This window comes from Mustela erminea, chromosome 17, assembly GCF_009829155.1.
Source record: "Mustela erminea isolate mMusErm1 chromosome 17, mMusErm1.Pri, whole genome shotgun sequence".
Classification (NCBI taxonomy): Eukaryota; Metazoa; Chordata; class Mammalia; order Carnivora; family Mustelidae; genus Mustela; species Mustela erminea.
In genome coordinates, this window is record NC_045630.1 from 5,954,644 (window position 1) to 5,973,774 (window position 19,131).

Sequence of the window (19,131 nt, forward strand, 5' to 3'; positions counted from 1 at the left end):
AGTATTGCCAGAAAGTCCCTTTGTCCTCAAGACATTGGGGAGTTTTATCTTTCTCTTGTGTATTCAATTATTATTATGATTTACCTTAGCCATCTTCATTTCTCTTGTCATTGTTTCTTGAGATTTTGTGTGTGTTTATTTAAACCCAGGGAAATTTACGGAGCCCATGGAGTCAGCTTCTAGTCATGTAGGTTGAGTCTATGTCAAGTTCAAAAAACAAAAACTAAACCAACAATCATAATGACTACATCAGATTGTAGCAAGGTGGATTTGTGCCCCCTGTTGAGATTTGAGTATTGAATGTGGTTGGGCTTGAAGATAGCAGACTAATTCTCTGCTGTAGTAGTACTTCTAATTCCTTTTTTTTTTTTTTTAAGATTTTATTTATTGGGGCGCCTGGGTGGCTCAGTGGGTTAAAGCCTCTGCCTTTGGCTCAGGTCATGATCCCAGGGTCCTGGGATCGAGCCCCACATCGGGCTCTCTGCTCTGCAGGGAGCCTGCTTACTCCCACTTCTTAATGCGTAGAAATATTGTGTTTGGCTATTTTGAAACATCTTCCTGAGTTATAAAATAAAGACAAGACTACACATAAAAAGCATCCAAATTTTCATAAAGAATAGATTTGTGTTTCTCAATGTCTATAAAATCTTCTCCCATATATTGAAAATGCAGAAGAAACTCTCCTACAAAGAAAGAAGTTTCGGATGAAGGGTAAAAGAAGATACTTTGGAAGAAAAGAAGCCTGAAGCCATTTTTGTGTCAAAAAGAAAATTCAGCAGAAGAATCAAAACCTTTTATTTTTGTCCTAGGACTAAATAATTCAATTGTATTTTTCCCCTAAAAAAAAAGAAAAGTCATAAACAATGATTGTATTAGTTAAATAAGTACTTTTTTTGCTTTAAAAATCTTATAACATTAGGATCACATTACTTCCAAATTTAACTTGATTGATTTCTAAGTAAGGCATACCATTTTTAAAATGAAATTCTTGTATTCTAAAGCATATTACCAACAGCCAAAAAGCCAGAGAGGAAAACCGTATTGTTTTAAAGCATGCTTGAATAAATAAATGTTCTGCAGATCACTAATCGCCAATAACATTATTTGGAAGGTTTCAAGGTGATCTGGTTTGCATTAAACATATTTACACTTTAAAATGCCTTCATGAATGAAGTCAAGCTTTACGGCAAACAGATGCTAAGAAATATGAAAATATAGAGAGTTTTGCTGTATTAAGATTATCATAATCTACGGGGTTTATTTCCCCAGATTTTGGATAACCGCTTGGCATTCTTCTTTTTTTTTTTTTCCAGAGAGCACAGTCAGATGAACTGGAAAAAATTGAGAAGCACGGCCGGTCCTCCAAAGACAAGGAGAACGCCAAGTCTCTGGACAAGCCCGAACAGTAAGCACACTCAGGACCTTGTAGAAGGCGGCCAGACCCCAGGCAGCCTCTGTCCATTCAGAAACGTGGTGTTCTCCCGGCATAATTGTTCTGAATGATAGGAGGATAAGCATCTCTTTATATGAATTATATTTTTCCTCTTCACTTGGCTTTATTTCCTTAGGTTCCTTTATGAACTGTCCTTAATCCCCAACTTCTCAGAGCGAGTCTTTTGTATTCTGTTCCAGTCCACGTTTTCAGAAAGCATTTGCTCAATTCGTCGCAAACTGGAGTTGCTGCAGAAATTGTGCGAGGTGGGTTCTGGGCCACAGAATGCTGACGATTGAGTTCTGACGTTTCGTTGTGTCCGGTCAGGTTCATATTTTCGAAAACGTTTTCTTTCATGTACTCTAAGTACGCGTACACTTGCAGGAGAGCGGTTCCACGGGAGAGAACATACCACGACTGGTTTCAAGATCGAAGAGAAGGAGAGGCTCCTACCACCCAGGGGCCCTGTTACAGGAGGGCACTTGTCATGCTCCTGCCTCTGTGGCACCTGTCCCTTCTGTCCCTTCTGCTCTTGCCAAAACAAACTCGTCACTTCCTATAGTCCTCTCCTGCATCAGACTTCGGATTGGATGTGATTTGAAGGCATTTTATTTACTTTCCCTCAGTTTTGGAAGGGGCCTTTAACAAATTGTTAATGATTCTCCCCAGATAATCTAGGAACAGCTGTAGGACTCAACAGGAGATAAATATTCTTCTGAAAACTAAGAGTAAATGCCTGGCAGAAGTTACCGATATTACCATTTAGAACAATTTGTCAAATATCAGTAGTACCATTCGTTCTGGTGGTGGTCAGTCGTTTTGAAAGCTAGCAAGATGGCATCAAAGACACGTTTTCAGGGGAAAGAAGACATGCAAATTCCAGCTAAGCTTTGTGTTTTGGAAGAAGGTGAATATGGACTTTTCAGGGATAAGTCTAAATTTGAATATTAATCTTTCCAACTGTGTTTTGGTTTCCCACAACGGATGCCAAAAATTTCTCTTGCTCCAGAGGTGAGTCTACTTAGGGAGTTGGCAATGACAGGATTTTGTAGTCGATTGTAGCCGTAGTTGTTTTCCACGCAACTGTATCCCAGAAACAGCCTAGAATGGGATCTCTTAGTTTACAAATGTGTACCTGAATGCTTGTAGGTGGTACCGCTTCTTAAAGTTGACTTTGGAAACACTGCTCTTAAAATATCCTAATAATAAGCAACGATACAGTTCGAATGTGACCCAAGATGATTAGTATAATATGAATATCTGCCACTGACGTAAGATAATCCAAAGAAGACTTTGAGTGAGAAATGTTCTTTATTCTGTTTTACAGACATTAAAAAATGGCCCAGGGGTTATGCAGATCCTGGGTTTGGTTCTTGCTTTTGGCAACTACATGAACGGTGGGAATAAGACTCGAGGACAGGCAGATGGCTTCGGATTAGACATTCTTCCAAAGCTGAAAGATGTCAAAAGCAGTGTAAGTATTTTGTATGAACGAATGCAGGCAAACTGATGATTAGATGTTTTATTTAATAATAAGTTTGACTTTAAGCCTATTGTAATAAATGTTTCTTTATGTTCCAAAGTCTTTATGTTCTGGGCTAGGAAAAAGTATATGGCCATCATGTTTATGGTTTTGTGAATAATGTTCCCTGAAGAAAAATTCTGAATCCTGTGTCTAATGAATAATCGAGTAGGGGACTTTTAAAATAGAAATAATTATTTTTCACCCTATTATTACCATGTCTGCTTATATTTACTCTTTGGGAGTCTGAGGATTAATTATTTTTCATAAATCAGTCTTCCTCTTCTCTTCTGTGTTAAGTAATGGAGGCCAGCAGGCTTGTGTTTTAAAAGTGAAGCAAAGATGGGTGAAAGTAGAGTGTAAGTAAAATGTCAAAGAAGCTTTTCTACATGTCATCCTCCCCTTCACACTGGTATATGTGGGGATGTCCAAGTCTTTTTGCAGGACTAAATCATTTTTTATCCTACTTCTATACTTGTATTTGTTTAAAATTAACATCGAAGAGATTATGAGAGTGTCAGTAAAAATATAATATTAGGGAATCAACCATGATGGTTGGGGTTAATATCTCAGATCATAAACTTAGAAAGTAATAGAATTCTGTTTCTCTGATAAAAGACTATCCACCCAGAACCATGTAATAAAGGCAATTATGGTCAATTTTTAAAATAATAAATCTGAGTAAATGACTGATTCATAGAAATGGAAATACTAGAATTGTTCTTCCTAGATAATGAATATAGTTGACCCTGGAATAGTGCAGGAGCACTGACCTCCTGCTCAGTTGAAGAGCCACGTGTAACTTTTGACTCTCCTAAAACTTAACTACTAATAACCTACTGTTGATAAGAAGCCTCACCAATAACATTAGTCAGTTGACGCTTATTTCCCATGTTATGTGTCACATATATGGTATTCTTACAATAATCTAGAGAAAAGAAAATGTTGAGAAAGTCATAAGGAAGAGAAAATACATTTCCAGTACTGTCCGTTATTTGTTGAAAAATATCTGTAAGTGGAGCTATGTAGTTCAAACCCATGTTCAAGGGTCAACCGTAATTTCCCACATAAGAAAGAGACACTTTGTTTGTGTGTGTGTGTTGGCCAACAGTGCATTTGATCGTTCCTTCACACTTGCACTCATTCGTTCACCGTTCCTTCCCTGAATTCTGTGAACTCTCCCACACTGCTTTTCCAAAATTGAATAAAGCTATTATCCTGTCTTAGAACACCAGCAGCATATAGTTCTTGTGATTTTTCTGGTTCTATTTGTAAAGTTGCTATTATATTCGTATGGAACAAGTTTCACAGGAACCTCCATTATGTTAGCGTGATAAATCACAGTGGTTCAAAAGCAAAAGCTCTGTTCTAAGCACTTGAATAGTTTCGAACAACTGATTGTTGGATTGAAACAGGTAACTTTTGCTAATAACCCTGGAACAGAAATAACATCAACATAATATTTAATTTATAAAAATGGATCAGAAACATATTCTGATAATTCTAATTACATATGAATAAGGGATTAATTTGTTTTTTATTGGTTGATACATCTTATTAAGTCCCCCAGTAAAATTTTAAAATTTAAATAACTAAGGAATAATTTAGATAAAAAGGCATGATAAAATCAGGAAGCAAGATTTTTATTTTATAATTTCACTTGCATTCTCATAAGAACTAGGCAAAGTCTTCCTGATTTGGTTCTTTCTCTATAAAACAAATACAACTGTGTCTACATCTTAGTACTATTTGTAGACCTGCATGGACAGAGCTAGATCACTCAGAATTTTTACTCGGCATGCCTATCAGCAGGCATTTAATAAATGTTTTGTTAACTAATTCAAGTACTGTTAACCATTTTGTTGATTTATGTTAGGAAAGAGGAAAAAAATTTGCTTACATTATTCATAAGCAAATATTCTTTCTAATAAATATTTTATTATGGTAATATATTACTGCATGGTATAATAATAATTTATTATATTATCATTACTATAAATTACCATGAGGGAAGTCTCTAAAAGGTGTATTACCATAGCATGTCAGATTAAATTATAAAGGGATATTGCTTTTTACAGATAGGGGGAAAATAGTGGTAAGATTGAACATTTCAGGGGATGTAGTTTGTGTCATAATATTTTTAAAAGAAATGTCTATTTGTTCTCCCACATTCTAGTTATCTAGTACTAATTTCAAGTGATGCAAAAAAAGAGAAATCATTAAAAATTCCCCCAAGTGTGCCAGAAAGGGGATGAAAAGCTATTCATTGAAAACTATTAGTATAGGAACAGTCCTACATTTTCTTTTCTATAGAAATAAACACATTGCATTATTTGTAGCTCTGAGGATATTAATTCCTCAATCTCAGTGGTTGACACAGCAATTTATAATATGTATTTGCATTTTTAGAACTTCTGCTTACTCAAAATAATACTTAACTTGATTTTTCCTAATCTTTAAACTAGCACATTTCAATCAGTCCTACTGTCGGAATGATACCGGCTGGTCCAGAAATGGTGTGGTGATGCCGGCAATATTTGGTCATTTCAGCTAAAATGTAGTTAATACCTTTTAATAATAAAACATGACAATTAATGAATGAATTATCTGATCGAGGAGGGCAAAACGATCAAGTATTCACAGTGGAGGCTCCACCCTTGAACATCTGTCTTTCCCTTTGGGGCTCAGATTAGAACATCGGTATAAACAGGATCTTCTGTGCCATGAAACTCCTTCGATGCAGGGGCTGGAGTTCTTTGAAATAACAGAATTTCACATTTTATTCCGAATGTTCTCATTTATATATTGTTTTACTGGAAAGTATTTTACTTGACACTGTAGACTTCATGATTTTAAAAATGTATTTTTACTTTGGTCTTTCTGCCTAGGACAATAGCAGAAGCCTTTTGTCCTATATTGTTTCCTATTATCTTCGAAATTTTGATGAGGTAAGACAGTTTTTCTGTATATTTCAGTTTTGTTATTCTTTGTTGTTGAGTAATGGGTGGGATTTGTTGTTGTTTCGCGATTGCCATTGTTGTTGCGTTCTTATTTACATTAACGCTGGTTCGTTTTAAAACTGTGTGTTTCTTGCTCATTAGGATGCTGGAAAAGAACAGTGCGTTTTTCCACTGCCAGAACCCCAGGACCTTTTTCAGGCCTCACAGATGAAGTTTGAAGATTTTCAAAAAGATCTCAGAAAACTAAAGAAAGACTTGAAAGGTAACTTATAATCCTTAAGAATCATGTTTGTATGACCTAATGGTTTTTTAATGAGAAAAACACACACAGACTTTTCAATGTTTTCTAAGAAAGTAAATCTTTAACAGCTTTGTCAAACTACGTTTTTTCGTTTAGTGTGGCAAAAGGAAAGTTCTACCAGCAATCTTATCCTTTTGTTGTTTAAAAAGTTATATATATTAGACATTTAGCTACTGAGTAGTGTATTGGTTCTTTGAATAGCAGTCCTTCATCACGAGCAAATTTGGTCATCTTGTTTTCACTTGATAGCCAGGAACATTGGTACATCGATCAAGTTATTGTTAAAAGAGAAATAGTTCTTCCCTACCCTTCCCCACCCCCACCCCCGCCTTGGTATTCTTGCCCAAGATGTCGTGGCTTATCAACTTTCCTGGGAACAGAGATCTTCTTCCACATATTTGGTCAAAACGCACTTGCATGTATAACATTTTATTGTTGGTCGAGAAACCTTGTATCAAATCGTTTTGAAAGGAGTCTGAAATTCTTCAGATTTCTAAATTAACATTTAAGGGGCACTTGGTAGCTCAGTTGGTTAAGTGTCTGACGCTTGGTTGCATCTCAGGTCATGATCTCAGGGTCATGAGATCAAGCCTAGGGTCAAGCTCAGTGCTCGGTAGGGAGCCTGCCTAAGATTCTCTGTCTCCCTCTTCCCCTTCTCCCACCTTTCTCCCTTCCTCCCTCTCTTAAAAAACAAAATAACCAAAAACAAAAAACCCCAAAGCATTTTTTTAAAAAGCCATCCAAATTCTAAAGGAAGAAGTAAAACTATCAGTATTTGTGGAGGATAATATTTTGTATATAGAAAACCCTGGACACTCCCCCCCAAACTATTAGAACCAATAAATTAAGTTTCAGGTACAAAATCAAAATAGAAAAATCCATCTCATTGTTACACACCAACAACAGATTATCCAGAGGAGAAGATAAGGAAGGAATCTCATTTACAATTGCATCAAAAAGAATAAAATACCCAGGAATAAGTTTAACAAAGAAAGTACAAGCTGTGTACACTAAAACCTAGAAGACATTGATGAAAGAAATTGAAGATAATACAAATAAATGGAAAGCTATTCCATTCTCATTATTTGGAAATTTACTATTGTTAAAAATGTCTGTATTACCCAAAGCAATCTATAGATTGAATGCAGTTTCTATCAAAATTCCAATGGTGTTTTTCACAGAATTAGAACAAATGACCCTAAAATTTGTAGAGGAACCACAGAAAATCCCAAAGAGCCAAAGCAATTTTGAGAAAGAAGAGTAAAGCTTGAGGCATCACACTCCCTGATTTCAAGCTATATTACAAAGCTGTAGTAATCAGAACTGTATAGTATTGGCATAAAAACAGACACATAGATCAACTGAACAGAAAAGAAAACCCAGAAATAGGCACATATCTATATGGTCAATTTATGACAAAGGAGGCAAAAATATACAATGGGGAAATGGCAGTCTCTTCAATAAATGGGGTTTGGGGAAATGGGACATCCAGATGCAAAAAAACAAACAAACAAACAAAAAACAACAACAACAAAAAAGAAACTGGACAGTATCTTACCCTATACCCCCAAATTAACTCAAATTAGGTTAAAGAGCTGACTGTAAGGCCAGAAACCATAAAACTGGTAGAAGAAAACAAGCAGTAAGGTCCTTGTATCAGTCTTGGTGATATAATTTTTGGATCTGACTCCAAACGGAGTGGCAACAGAAGCAAAATACACAGATGGGACTACATCAGACTAAAAAGCTTCTGCACAGCCGAGGAAGCTGTCAACAGTGGGAAGAGGCGCTGTACTGAATGGGAGAAGATATTTGCAAATGATAAATCCAGTAAGGGGTTAATACTGAAAATATATAAAGATCTCCTACAACTCAATAACAAAAACACAAACAACCCACTTAAAAAACGGACAGAGGATCTGAATAGACTTTTTTTCGAAGAAGACATACGATGGCCAACAGACATGTGAAAAGATAAGTAGCATCGCTGACCGTGGGGGATACACAGTTAAAACTGCCGTGAGGTGCCACTTCACACCTGCTGGAACGGCTAGTGTCAAGAGGACAAGAAACAAGAAGCGTTGGCGAGGACGTGGAGAAAAAGGGATCCGCTTGCACTGTTGGTGGTGGTGTAAATTGGGGCAGCTACTGTGGAAAACAGTGTGGAGTTTCTCCAAAAAATTAAAAATATAACTGTCATTAAGGCTAGCAGTTCTGCTTCTGTGCATTTATCTGGAGAAAATGAAAACACTAATTTGAAAAGCTATATGCACCCCTCTGTTCATTGCAGCATTATTTACAATAGCCAAGATCTGGAAGTAACCCAAGTGTCCCTCCATAGATGAGTGCATAAAGATGTGGTATGTATGTGTATATGTATGTGTGTGCGCGCAACCACAGAGGAATATTACTCAGCCATAAAGAAGGATGAAATCTTATTTGCAACAACATGGATGGACCTTGAGTGTATTTTGTTCAGTGAAATAAGTCTGACAGAAAAAGAAAAGAAAAAATCTAAAAAAATGAGAAAACAAACCAAAGTTCATAGATACAAAGAACAAACTGGTGGTTGCTAGAGAGGACGGTTTGGTTGGTGGGCAAAATGGGTGAAAGGGATCAAGAGATACAAAGTTCCAGTTTACGAAACAAAGGTGTCGTGGGGATATAATGTAATGTATAGCATGGTGACTTTAGTCAGTAATATTACAAATCTGAAAGATGCTAAGAAAGGAAATCTTCAGAGTTGCCATCGCAATTGGGGCACCTGGGTAGCACAGTTTCAACTCAAGTCATGATCTCATGGTCATGAGATCGAGCCCAGAGACAAGCTCTGCACTCACCGTGAAGTCTGAGTCTTTAGTCTCTCTCTCTCTCTCTTAAAAATAAATAAGATCTTAACAAAAAAAAAAAAAAAAAAGAGTTCCCATCACAAGGAAAAAAAATAATTAACTGTGCGTGGTGACAGATGTTAAGTAGACTCATTGTGGTGATCATTTCACAATGTATACAAATGTTGACTCATTATATTATACACTGAAAAATAAAATAATCTTATATGTCCATGATACTTCAGTGATCATTTTTAAGATAAAGAGATTTTAAGTGAAAAAAGGTAATATTTACACAGAAAATTTACAATTTTCTTTTAGTTTTCTGTGTAAAATCTGTCTTCCCTTTATGAGCATGAAGCTTCTTCTTGCTGCAGAGTTGAGATCATCTCAGCTGTTTCAATCTCTTGCTTAAGCACAGATGGGAATAAATACATTTATGTGAGATTTTCATTTGATGTTGTATTGCTAGATGAGAAGAAGGTTGGTTACCTCTTTCCATTAATCAAATATGATATCACTTTTTAAGAGATTGTATCTCAGTTTTGAAATACTTATCCAAATATTTTGATTTGTAATCCAGTTTATGCAGTTGTCAGATGGTCATCACAGATGCTTTTATTTGGATTTAAATCAACAGAGCAACATTATATGGCTTGTATTTTCTTTTTCTTTTTTTCTAATTTAAAATTTTATTTTTTGTATGTGTGTCCCAAGATTCCTTGTTTGTGCACCACATCCAGTGCTCCATGCAATCCGTGCCCTCCTTAAAACCCACCACCAGGCTCCCCCAACCCCCTGCCCCCTCCCCTCCAAAACCTTCTTGTTTGTTTTTCAGAGTCCACAGTCTCTCATGGTTCGTCTCCCCCTCCAATTTCCCCCCAAACACTCCACAACACTTATTCATAGTCTTGGTGCATGTCAGCATTTGCTAGGTGCTGTGGGTAATCACAGATACAACCATCACTGCCAAGGACGGTAAAATTCTGTCACTTAGATGTTCTCAGTTAGAGCCTCAGATAAGGGTGCTCGTTGGCTGAGACCAAGAATGAGACTGCCTTGATGCAAAAAAACAAAAACAAACAAACCAAAAAAACCCTGTAAAACTCTGTTACATTTATATAATACTATGATACTATGTATTTAAGCATGATTTCTTAAAACAGTAGGAAATCCAACCATTCATGTGTAGTATGTATTATACTTCAAAATTTGCCAGGTATCCTGGTTTGCTTATGAAGTTTGGCATTCTCTGTCTGTCTCTCTGTCTCTGTCTCTTTGATGTGGTGCTGGGGTCATTTCAGTATGGAACATACTGGAAAATACTTCACACTTGGATCAACCGTTTGTTTGGTCTTGCAGAGGGGTCTGTGGTTTGCAGGTGATTTCATGAATGAGAGCAATGGTAATCTCATCACCAGGGCATTTCTGTTTGCTTTGGGAGGGGCCTCACTTTGGAAAGTTACTTCATTTATTTTTCACATCTACATAGTTTCTCACTGCAGTTAGTCAGTGTACATGTAGCCGTGAAAGCGCCAGGTTCTCACAAGTCTTAGAGCTAAAACCAAGGAACCAGCGCACACCAGCTAGCGGCTTAGGAAAGGGCGAGTAACCAGCGCCGCCGAGTACTGTTTCCTCTTGCACATCTGTCTTCTTAAGCAACGTGGCTAACTACACAGATTAAACACTGAGCAGGCATCTGGGCAATTTTTAGTACCTGGAGGGGAGAGAAGGTGATGATTTTAAGCCTCACAGTGTATACTTTCTGTTGGGGTAAGACACGTTTCTCTAAAAAGTCTGTTCCCTCAACTCGGACCAACGGCCTTTGCTCTCCTGGTGTTTTCTCATTTGTCTGCAGAATGCTGCAGTTCGGTGCTCTCCAGAGGGAAAGTTTCACGACCTAATGAAAGTAAGGAAGGCTGGGATTAGAACACTTAAAGGGAATTCCCAGTGTTCTCTGAAAGAAGGGCTGGCCAGTAGTTCCCTGGCTGATTTGATCAGAGAGTACTTTTTCCACACACTATCTGATGGCATCTCTAGTCAGTGGAACGTGTTGTAAGAATCGCAAGCCTGGTACCATGTCAGTGACAGAAGCATGGCATTCGCCTCTGCGCAGCTTCCGGTGAAAGTGGGGAAATGAAACTTAGTTTGTGAACTAATATAATTATATATTTCTGTTCTTAGAACAGATTCTGTTCTGTTACAGAACAGATTATGAGATTAGCTTTAAGAGCTATTTACAAGGCTGTCAAACTCTGAGGTAGCCTTAAAACACGGACAAAATCATAATTTAATCATATGTGTTATGTTTTGCTTTTCTAATATTTGAGTCTTTCCATTGGGGGGAGAAAGGTATTTTGTCACACAAGGAAGGAAATCTTATGTGCTGAAATTTAAGTTCATTTTCTGGGAAAAGTTTAGCGTGACTGTAGCATTTCATATCAATAAAGCATAAAATAAAATTGTCTTGGGTCCCTTTTTGGAATGAGATAGGTAAAAATGGACATGTACATTGATCTGACTGAATGGGAGTCAATTGGAGACTATTGGATTATGTTACTTTTGATGTAATTTAACATAATGTCTACTTTGACAAATAGCTTGTTAAAAATGATTCCTCCTAAGTGACCAAATTAGGTAATTCATTTAGGAAGCTTCAAATAGCCTATTCCCTTTTTTCTTTGTTGTTTTTTTCCCCAGAAGGAAGTTGTTTTAAAAAGTTTAGAAAATGAGAGATGATGTGTATAAAGAATTTATCCCAATGCTTTCCATATAATAAATATCGGATAAATATTTGCTATTCATAAGAAGGAAAAAATAGAATAAATACTGTGATTAGTTTGATAAAATATAGACTATAGCCGTTAAATTACTCATCTTCTGCCTCTATCAGTTCTTTTTTTCTACTTACGGACTTGATTTATTTCTAAGGAAAGACTGAGAAATAATGTGTTATGGCTCAGGCATTTTTAATAAAACAACTGAATCTCATTTTAGCATTTTATAAGAACATCCGCTATGTTTGCTTTCTGTAGTTGCTCCCAAGATTTCCACAGCTCCAGGGTGCTCCCCTGGCTTTCTTAGCTCAGTGACATGTAGTTTGTTAAGCAACCTGATCTGCTTTTGATCTCTTCTGGCTGTCAGCGGCGTTTCTTGATGCAGTCCTGCCAAATGACGACTTCTGTTCCAGTGCCTTTCTCCGCTAGAAATTGTAGCAATTGCCACATGATTTAAATCAACTCAACATGTACAGGGCATTGAGTAATTAAGTTACCGGAACTGGGCAAGAATGTTCTCATGCAAATGATTTCTGTACCCCCACTCCTTCCCCCACCTTCAATAAGAGGCTGGAAAATGTTTAGAACTCATGAACGATATCTTCCAATTGAAGTCATGTCTGTGTTCAGAGAGATACAGGAAAGCCCCGTCTTTAAAATTGTTTGTATTGACTTGAATTTGTGCATAGCGATTTTGTTTACCATGGTATATTTCTGATTTTTTTAAGGGAAAAATGACGTTATAAACTCAATTCAAATGTAACAGTAGCCTTTTAAAAAGTAACATTTTATTATGATTTTAAAATGAGTGTAAGTTCAGCATAAGGACATCAAACAACACTCAAAAATGTAGAGAAAAAAGTGTGTTTATCTGAGATTTTTATAGTCTAGTGATAAATAACATGAGTATTTGGTCTGTTTTTATCTGGTGCGGGTGTGTATTGCATGTGTATACACAAATTATACCATTGGAGCTATGACACAGATCATTGTTACATTCTCTGCTTTATAGTTGGGTCATTTAATTAATGCACATTTATATTCTCACTATCTTTATTCAGCTTTGGCTTTGCTTTCATATGCGCAGTATGAATTCCTTCCTTCCTTCCTTCCTTCATACATTCACTGTCTTGCTCTGTACTTAGTGCAGACTTTCAACTTGAAGATTGATGTTTTCCTTAATATCTTTAAAATTCTCAACAATTATCTGTTCAGTGTTCATCACTTTTCTTTTCTTTGCCTGAAACTCTTTTTAGGTGTACATTGGAACCACTTCAGTCTCATTCTCTCTTCTTTCATAGTTTAAAAATCCACCACCACCTTTTTTGCTATAATACTCATGCGCTCCTCAACATTGTCTTCTAGTTCATTGAGTCTCTCTTTGGCTCTGTCCAATCTCTTTGACTCTGTTTGTATTATCAATGCAGCTAGTCACAGTCATATTTTTGTTTCCAAGTTTTCTATGATTTTTTATATAACATGTATTTTTCCTTTTAAAGTAATTTCTTGTTCTTATTTTAGATATTATCTTTCCTTTATCTCTGATGTTTATAAAAATATATCGATGCCCTTTTTGGATTTTCTGTAGTTTTTGTTTCACCCAAAATGAATCCATCTTTCGTTTGTTAATAGTTACAAGCTGTCTTTCTATTCATGTTGGTATTGGAATGTTGATTTCATACAAATGTCAGAAAATTACAATCTGTGTATTAATTGCGCCCTCTTTTCGTAAGTCAAGTTCAGTTGGGACATAACTGTATGCAGGTAATTATGTACGTATTGTCTGTGATTGTTTCTGGGTTGCAAACTGAGGCTTTCACAGAAGCCGACTATCTGTTTGTCCCTTGCTCTCTCCCTTCTCCGGAGCCCCCAGCCCCCAAATCCTTCATTCTCTCTATTTCTTTCAATTGCTTTAACATGGCCTGTTTGGGGCCCCCAGGCCAGAACCAAAGCTTCTATTAGCAGCCTGGGACTCCGCCCTTTGCCTATGTGAATGTCCACACACATGCAAATTAGGCTTGTTACAGATGCAGTACCAGGCTAGTGACTGACTCAGCTGAGGTCTTGCCTGGAAAGCTGTGTCTGCGTGTGCTTGCTGCCCCAGTCACACAGCTGCGTGTGGACGGGGGCCGTCCTCATCCTCCTCTCATGATCTGGGGAGCTCAGTCATAGCTCTGAGTTTCCATCGGTGAGACTGGTTCCATTTCCGGCGGTGTGAACTCTCCCTTCACCGGTCTCTGCGGAAGCCAGGATCTTTACCTCCTTCTCTAAATGCACACTCCGGTGACCTCTTGCTTCCGCACTGCTTATTAACGTGGGCTCCTCTCATGTTTCTGGTCCAAGGAGATATTCACATTTTTTAAAGTGTACTGTGTTGTTTGTTTTTTTCTTTTTATGTTTTCATTTATTGCTATGTATTTTCAGCAGAAGGAAGGCTCAGCCTATGAATTCATCATTCCGTTTGACTGGACATCTGTATTCACTTTCATAACTTACATGTTTTTTCCCACTGAAAATTATAACATGAGCATTTTCCCATGCCATTTAATACAATTCAAAAACCATTTCAGATGATTTCATAATAATCCTTCTATGATTGTGCCATAATTTAGTGAGTAATTTGATGCTTGTAAGAAAGAAATTAGACTTTTCCCAATTTTTCCTGCTCTTAAATATGTTGAACATCTTTATTCATAGTGTTTTTACTCTAGCTCTCATTATTTCCTTAACATAGATTCCTAGAGTTATTACTGGATCAGAATCAATGAACTTTTTTTCAGATTCTTGAGAAGTTATTAGATTTAGATTATAAGGAATCTTGGAGATATTATAGTCTAATTCCTTAGTTATCATTCAACAAAACTTTGTTAAATTAATAGAAAGTACAAATGGAAAATAGACCCTTCCCTCATAGTTCATAGATGAGTAAGAGGGCCAATAACTACATGAATAACCACTGTGTGGTGTAATAAATATTTAGTTATATAAATAAGATACTACAGGAACACAGAATTTTATACACACACACACACACACATATATATATATAAAATGAGATTTTTTTTTAAAAGATTTTATTTATTTGAGAACGAGAGAGAGCATGAGAGGGGAGAAGGTCAGAGGGAGAAGCAGACACCCCTGTGGAGCTGGGAGCCCCATGCGGGACTCAATCCCAGGACTCTGGGATCATGATCTGAGCTGAAGGCAGTCAGTTAACCAGCTGAGCCAGCCAGGTGCCTGAGAATTATATTTAAATCAGACTTTGAAATATCAGTATAATTTTCTCCAGGGAAAGAAATATAAAATTTCAGCAATGGGAAAGAGCATGAGCAAAGTCACCAGTCTTGCCACTATTTTGGTTTTAATTATCTATTGACCCATGAGGCCAGGGATTTCTTAATTTATATCAGGATTACATCTGAGGGAGGGATAAGAAAATATTTATACCTGAGTTGGCTCACTGCACCAAAATTAGTAAAAATGGTCAGAATTGTGCCTATATGTGGTTTGATAAAGCCTCCCCAACCAGTAATTGTTTTTTTTTAAAGATTTTATTTATTTATTTGAGAGAGAGAGGGTAAGAGAGAGCATGAGAGGGGAGAAAGTCAGAGGGAGAAGCAGACTTCCCGTGGATCTGGGAGCCCGATGTGGGACTCGATTTTGGGACTCCGCGACCATGACCTGAGCCAAAGGCAGTTGCTTAACCAACTGAGCTACCCAGGTGCCCCAACCAGTAATTTTTATATACCTTTCAAGGTAGCTTGCTCTGCCTTCTCTGAGTCAGTGTTTTACATGCATTAACGTAATTTAATCCCTATAATGATGATATTATTATTATTCCTCTTTCCAGTGAATTGATAACTACAAGTTAGAGATATTAAATAGCCTGCAAAGGGGGCTGGATTTGAACCTGGGGTACCCAATCCAAAGCTCATCCTCTTAAGGTCAACGCTAATGTTGCTCCTGTTAGGGTTTTTCTGAATGGAACCCTTCAGGCAAGATTTAACATTGACTGTCCTTAGCTCTTAGTACATGCCTGACATGTTCTGGCCTCAATAAGTAAGTACGTGAACCAATAAAGTAAAGAAATGGATGGTAAAATCTGATAAAACTAGAGTATAGGGTGCTCACGGGTGTGCAATTGGAGGATGTCTAGGCAGCCTTGGGAAGGGTCTTAAGGATTGACTGAGGAGTTTGGACTTGATTCTGTGATTGTTGCTTAGACATGGGCATGGTTTTAGGAGAGGATGCAACACACTGGGACCATGCATCTTTGAAAGCCCACCATGAAGATTTTTGTGAATGATGACTTACCGGGGAGGCCAGAAGCAGGAGACTTTCCTAGCTAGTCATAGATGTCAAGGGCATAAACTAAGTTCCTTGTGGTTGGAACGAGAGGAGACAAGGGTAGGGAGCTCTCCGACATACACTAGAACAAGATTCTGTAATCGCACTGATACATAGAAAGTAAAGAAAAAAAGAGGTCCAGGACGACTTTATTTTCTAGCTTATATACCTGGTTGGAGACAAACCTGTCACAGAAGGGAACATGGGAGGAGTGAGTAGAGTTGGAAAGTAGTCTATGACTTATTTTAGACTTGCTAAAGTTCTTTAAAATTGAAGAAACTATGTCAAGAATGAAGTAAAAAAATATGCAAGGAACATGAAAAGCCCACAATCCTGTGGTGACTTGGCTAAAGATCAGAGCTCTAAGTTGTGTCGGTAGCAGATTCCCAATTTCACACATTCATTTCAGCAAGCTTTCTGCAACCCACTCACGTTTTGGTTCAACGTACATCACCCACTTCACAGTGAGTTCTCTAGCCTATTCCCTATTATATGTAGTATTGTTATTCCTACTAAAAGTCGAGAGCAGCACCCTTACAATGAGAATGATATAATTTGGAAAAGTATTCTACTAAGGTATATTTTTAATTAGAAATAGATGAGAACTTAAATCTTTCCAATTGTAGCATGCTTTATGCATAGCATATGAAAGAGTGGAAGGGATAACACTAGAAGCACACACAGTAGTTGTTGGGCTCTGTTTCTCTTTTTGTGTGGCATTTCTGTGTGACCTTGTCTTCTGTCGCATTATGTGTATCGGTCTCATGTAATGTAATTTTTTTACAAGTAATTATCAAATTTTTCATTATCCTAATATTCTCATCTGAAACACTAGAGCTGTATTTTTACTCCATGTAATTATCCTTGTTGGAATTTTAAATGTATCCAGCATGTCTGTAAAATATTGAGCCTGGTTTGCTTTAGTCAACTAAGTTTATCCAAATAGGTGTTCTCCTCAAAGGCAGCTGAACTCAGAACTGGCATTTACTGAAGCAGCTTTTATTGAAGATACTTTGTTCAGTTCTTGGAAAAGATGAATAATAAATTGGTTTTTACACTTCAAGAATGTCTCATGTACTCAAGAAGCCAAATAGGTAATTACTCCGTAGTTCAGCAGCAGTGTTGACAAATAGGTGCAGAAAGCAGCGTGGAAGGTGAGCCTTCCATCTTACCTCATTTGTCAGGCAAGGCTGGAGTTAGGAATTGCTGTTAGAATGAGTCGTGACTTGGAAATACTTTACAAGTGAAAAATTTATGGAGGGAAATTTGAAGAAGCAAATTGCCCAGTTCCATGGCATGAGGTGAGTACGTTCCGGGAATTGTGACCAAGCCTGTGTGACTCAAATGCAGGCTTAGTGCAGGGAAGTCGAAAATGACAAGCCATAGAGATGTGTGGCCGTTAGACCACAAAAGCCAACATAGGCATCCTGGGCAGGGACACTGGAAATGGTTGAGCAGGTGCCTTTACCTGGAATAGATGAGCAGAGAAGCATTTCAGGCAGAGGAAAAGGTTAAAAGCCCCTGTTTTCTCAGAACACAGTGGGCATGACATGAGAGAGAAAGTTTTCTGATCATGTCGAGTGGAACAAGTTTATATGCTTTGTAAGTCTGCATTTTATCCAAATGCAATATCCGGCCCCTTGAAGATCCTCCTTATGGAAGAGGAAAGATATGACTTATGTCATGAAAATACTGGTCTGGCCAGCATAGAACTGGGGAGACCAGTTACAAAGGGACTCAAAGAAAATATGGTGGTGGCTTTAACAAAAGATGGTCCAGAGAAGATGGAGAGAAACTAACAGATCTGTCCAATTGTTAGGGGCAGTGAGAGTGGTATAAAGTAGTTGTATCACTCCATAATCTTTCAGTAAACCCTGTGTGGTTTGCTATAATGTTTTGCTGTTTGAGATGTTTACATTTCTTTACAAAAGCTTTGAAAGAAATGTATTCATTTTTGATATTTTTTCCAAAGTTGGTAAGCTTCAAGTATCTTTCTCTTCTTATCCCCCGTACCCTCCCCCATATTAATATGCAGATGCACTCAATTAAAATAAACATTTTTCAAGACTCTTAGATTTTTCATGCTGTAAATCTCTTGAACTCCATTATTTTCAGTGGTAATTTTGCAAGTGGAAGGGAGAGTTAATGAGAAAATCAGGTCATCGGTCATTCCATTCTAAGATTTGATGCCCTTTATTCATATTAGAAAAAACTAGTAAAGTTGTACTTTCTCATATTCACTAATCACTTGCTTTTCTGACCCAACTGCCTTGAGAAAACCACAGCTAATTAAAGGTGATTCATTCTCTGACATTTCGAGTTAAGATATATTTAATTAATAAATTATCCTTGATTATGGTACAAAGTGTACTTTACAAAAATGTTTTTCTTTTTGTGCAACAGCCAACTTAGATGAATTCAGAGATGTGAGGTGCCCTTTCGCACAGGGACCCAACATAAGCAAATTATCACATGAAAGCAGAGACTTCCATATGTAGTCTGTGGTCCTTAAGGGATTTTATAGGATTAAAGTCATTTTCAAAAGTCTCCATGCGAATGTGTCATTCTCTGTAACTGAGGTTCTGTGGTTATTGTTATTTGTTGGTTTTTTGTAGGGTTTTTGTGTGTATGTGTTTTGTGTGTGTGTGTGTGTTTCCATTTAAAATTAGCTAAAATGATTTCTCTTCAGGAAGCTGTCTGGATGAACTTGTCCTATAGGTATAGGTGCACGGGTATAGGTGCTCTGGTAGCTACATAAATGGAAATTTGCAGAGATTGCCTGCAAGCATGTTAGATGTGAGAGTGCAAGTGCCAAGAACTTCTTAAATTACACCCAGAATTTCATCTCAGGACACAAATTAGTATCTCTTTCAAAAATACAGAAAGTCGGAGGATGGGAACTATTGGCAAAGATGCGGATTAATGAGAACTCCTTTACACGGATGATGGCAATATAAATTGATG

At 37.3% G+C, this 19,131-nt stretch overlaps 1 protein-coding gene across 2 annotated transcripts in view; it reads left to right on the forward strand.

Annotated features, from left to right (window-relative positions):
* Positions 1–19,131, forward strand: part of FMN2 (formin 2) — a 371,000-nt gene that overhangs the window by 231,410 nt on the left and 120,459 nt on the right. For both annotated transcript variants that reach the window (XM_032319379.1, XM_032319378.1), the window contains 5 exons: positions 1,314–1,405; positions 1,569–1,698; positions 2,760–2,906; positions 5,843–5,902; positions 6,056–6,176. In XM_032319379.1, the coding sequence (XP_032175270.1) occupies positions 1,314–1,405; positions 1,569–1,698; positions 2,760–2,906; positions 5,843–5,902; positions 6,056–6,176 (550 nt within the window). The remainder of the gene's footprint in view (positions 1–1,313; positions 1,406–1,568; positions 1,699–2,759; positions 2,907–5,842; positions 5,903–6,055; positions 6,177–19,131) is intronic.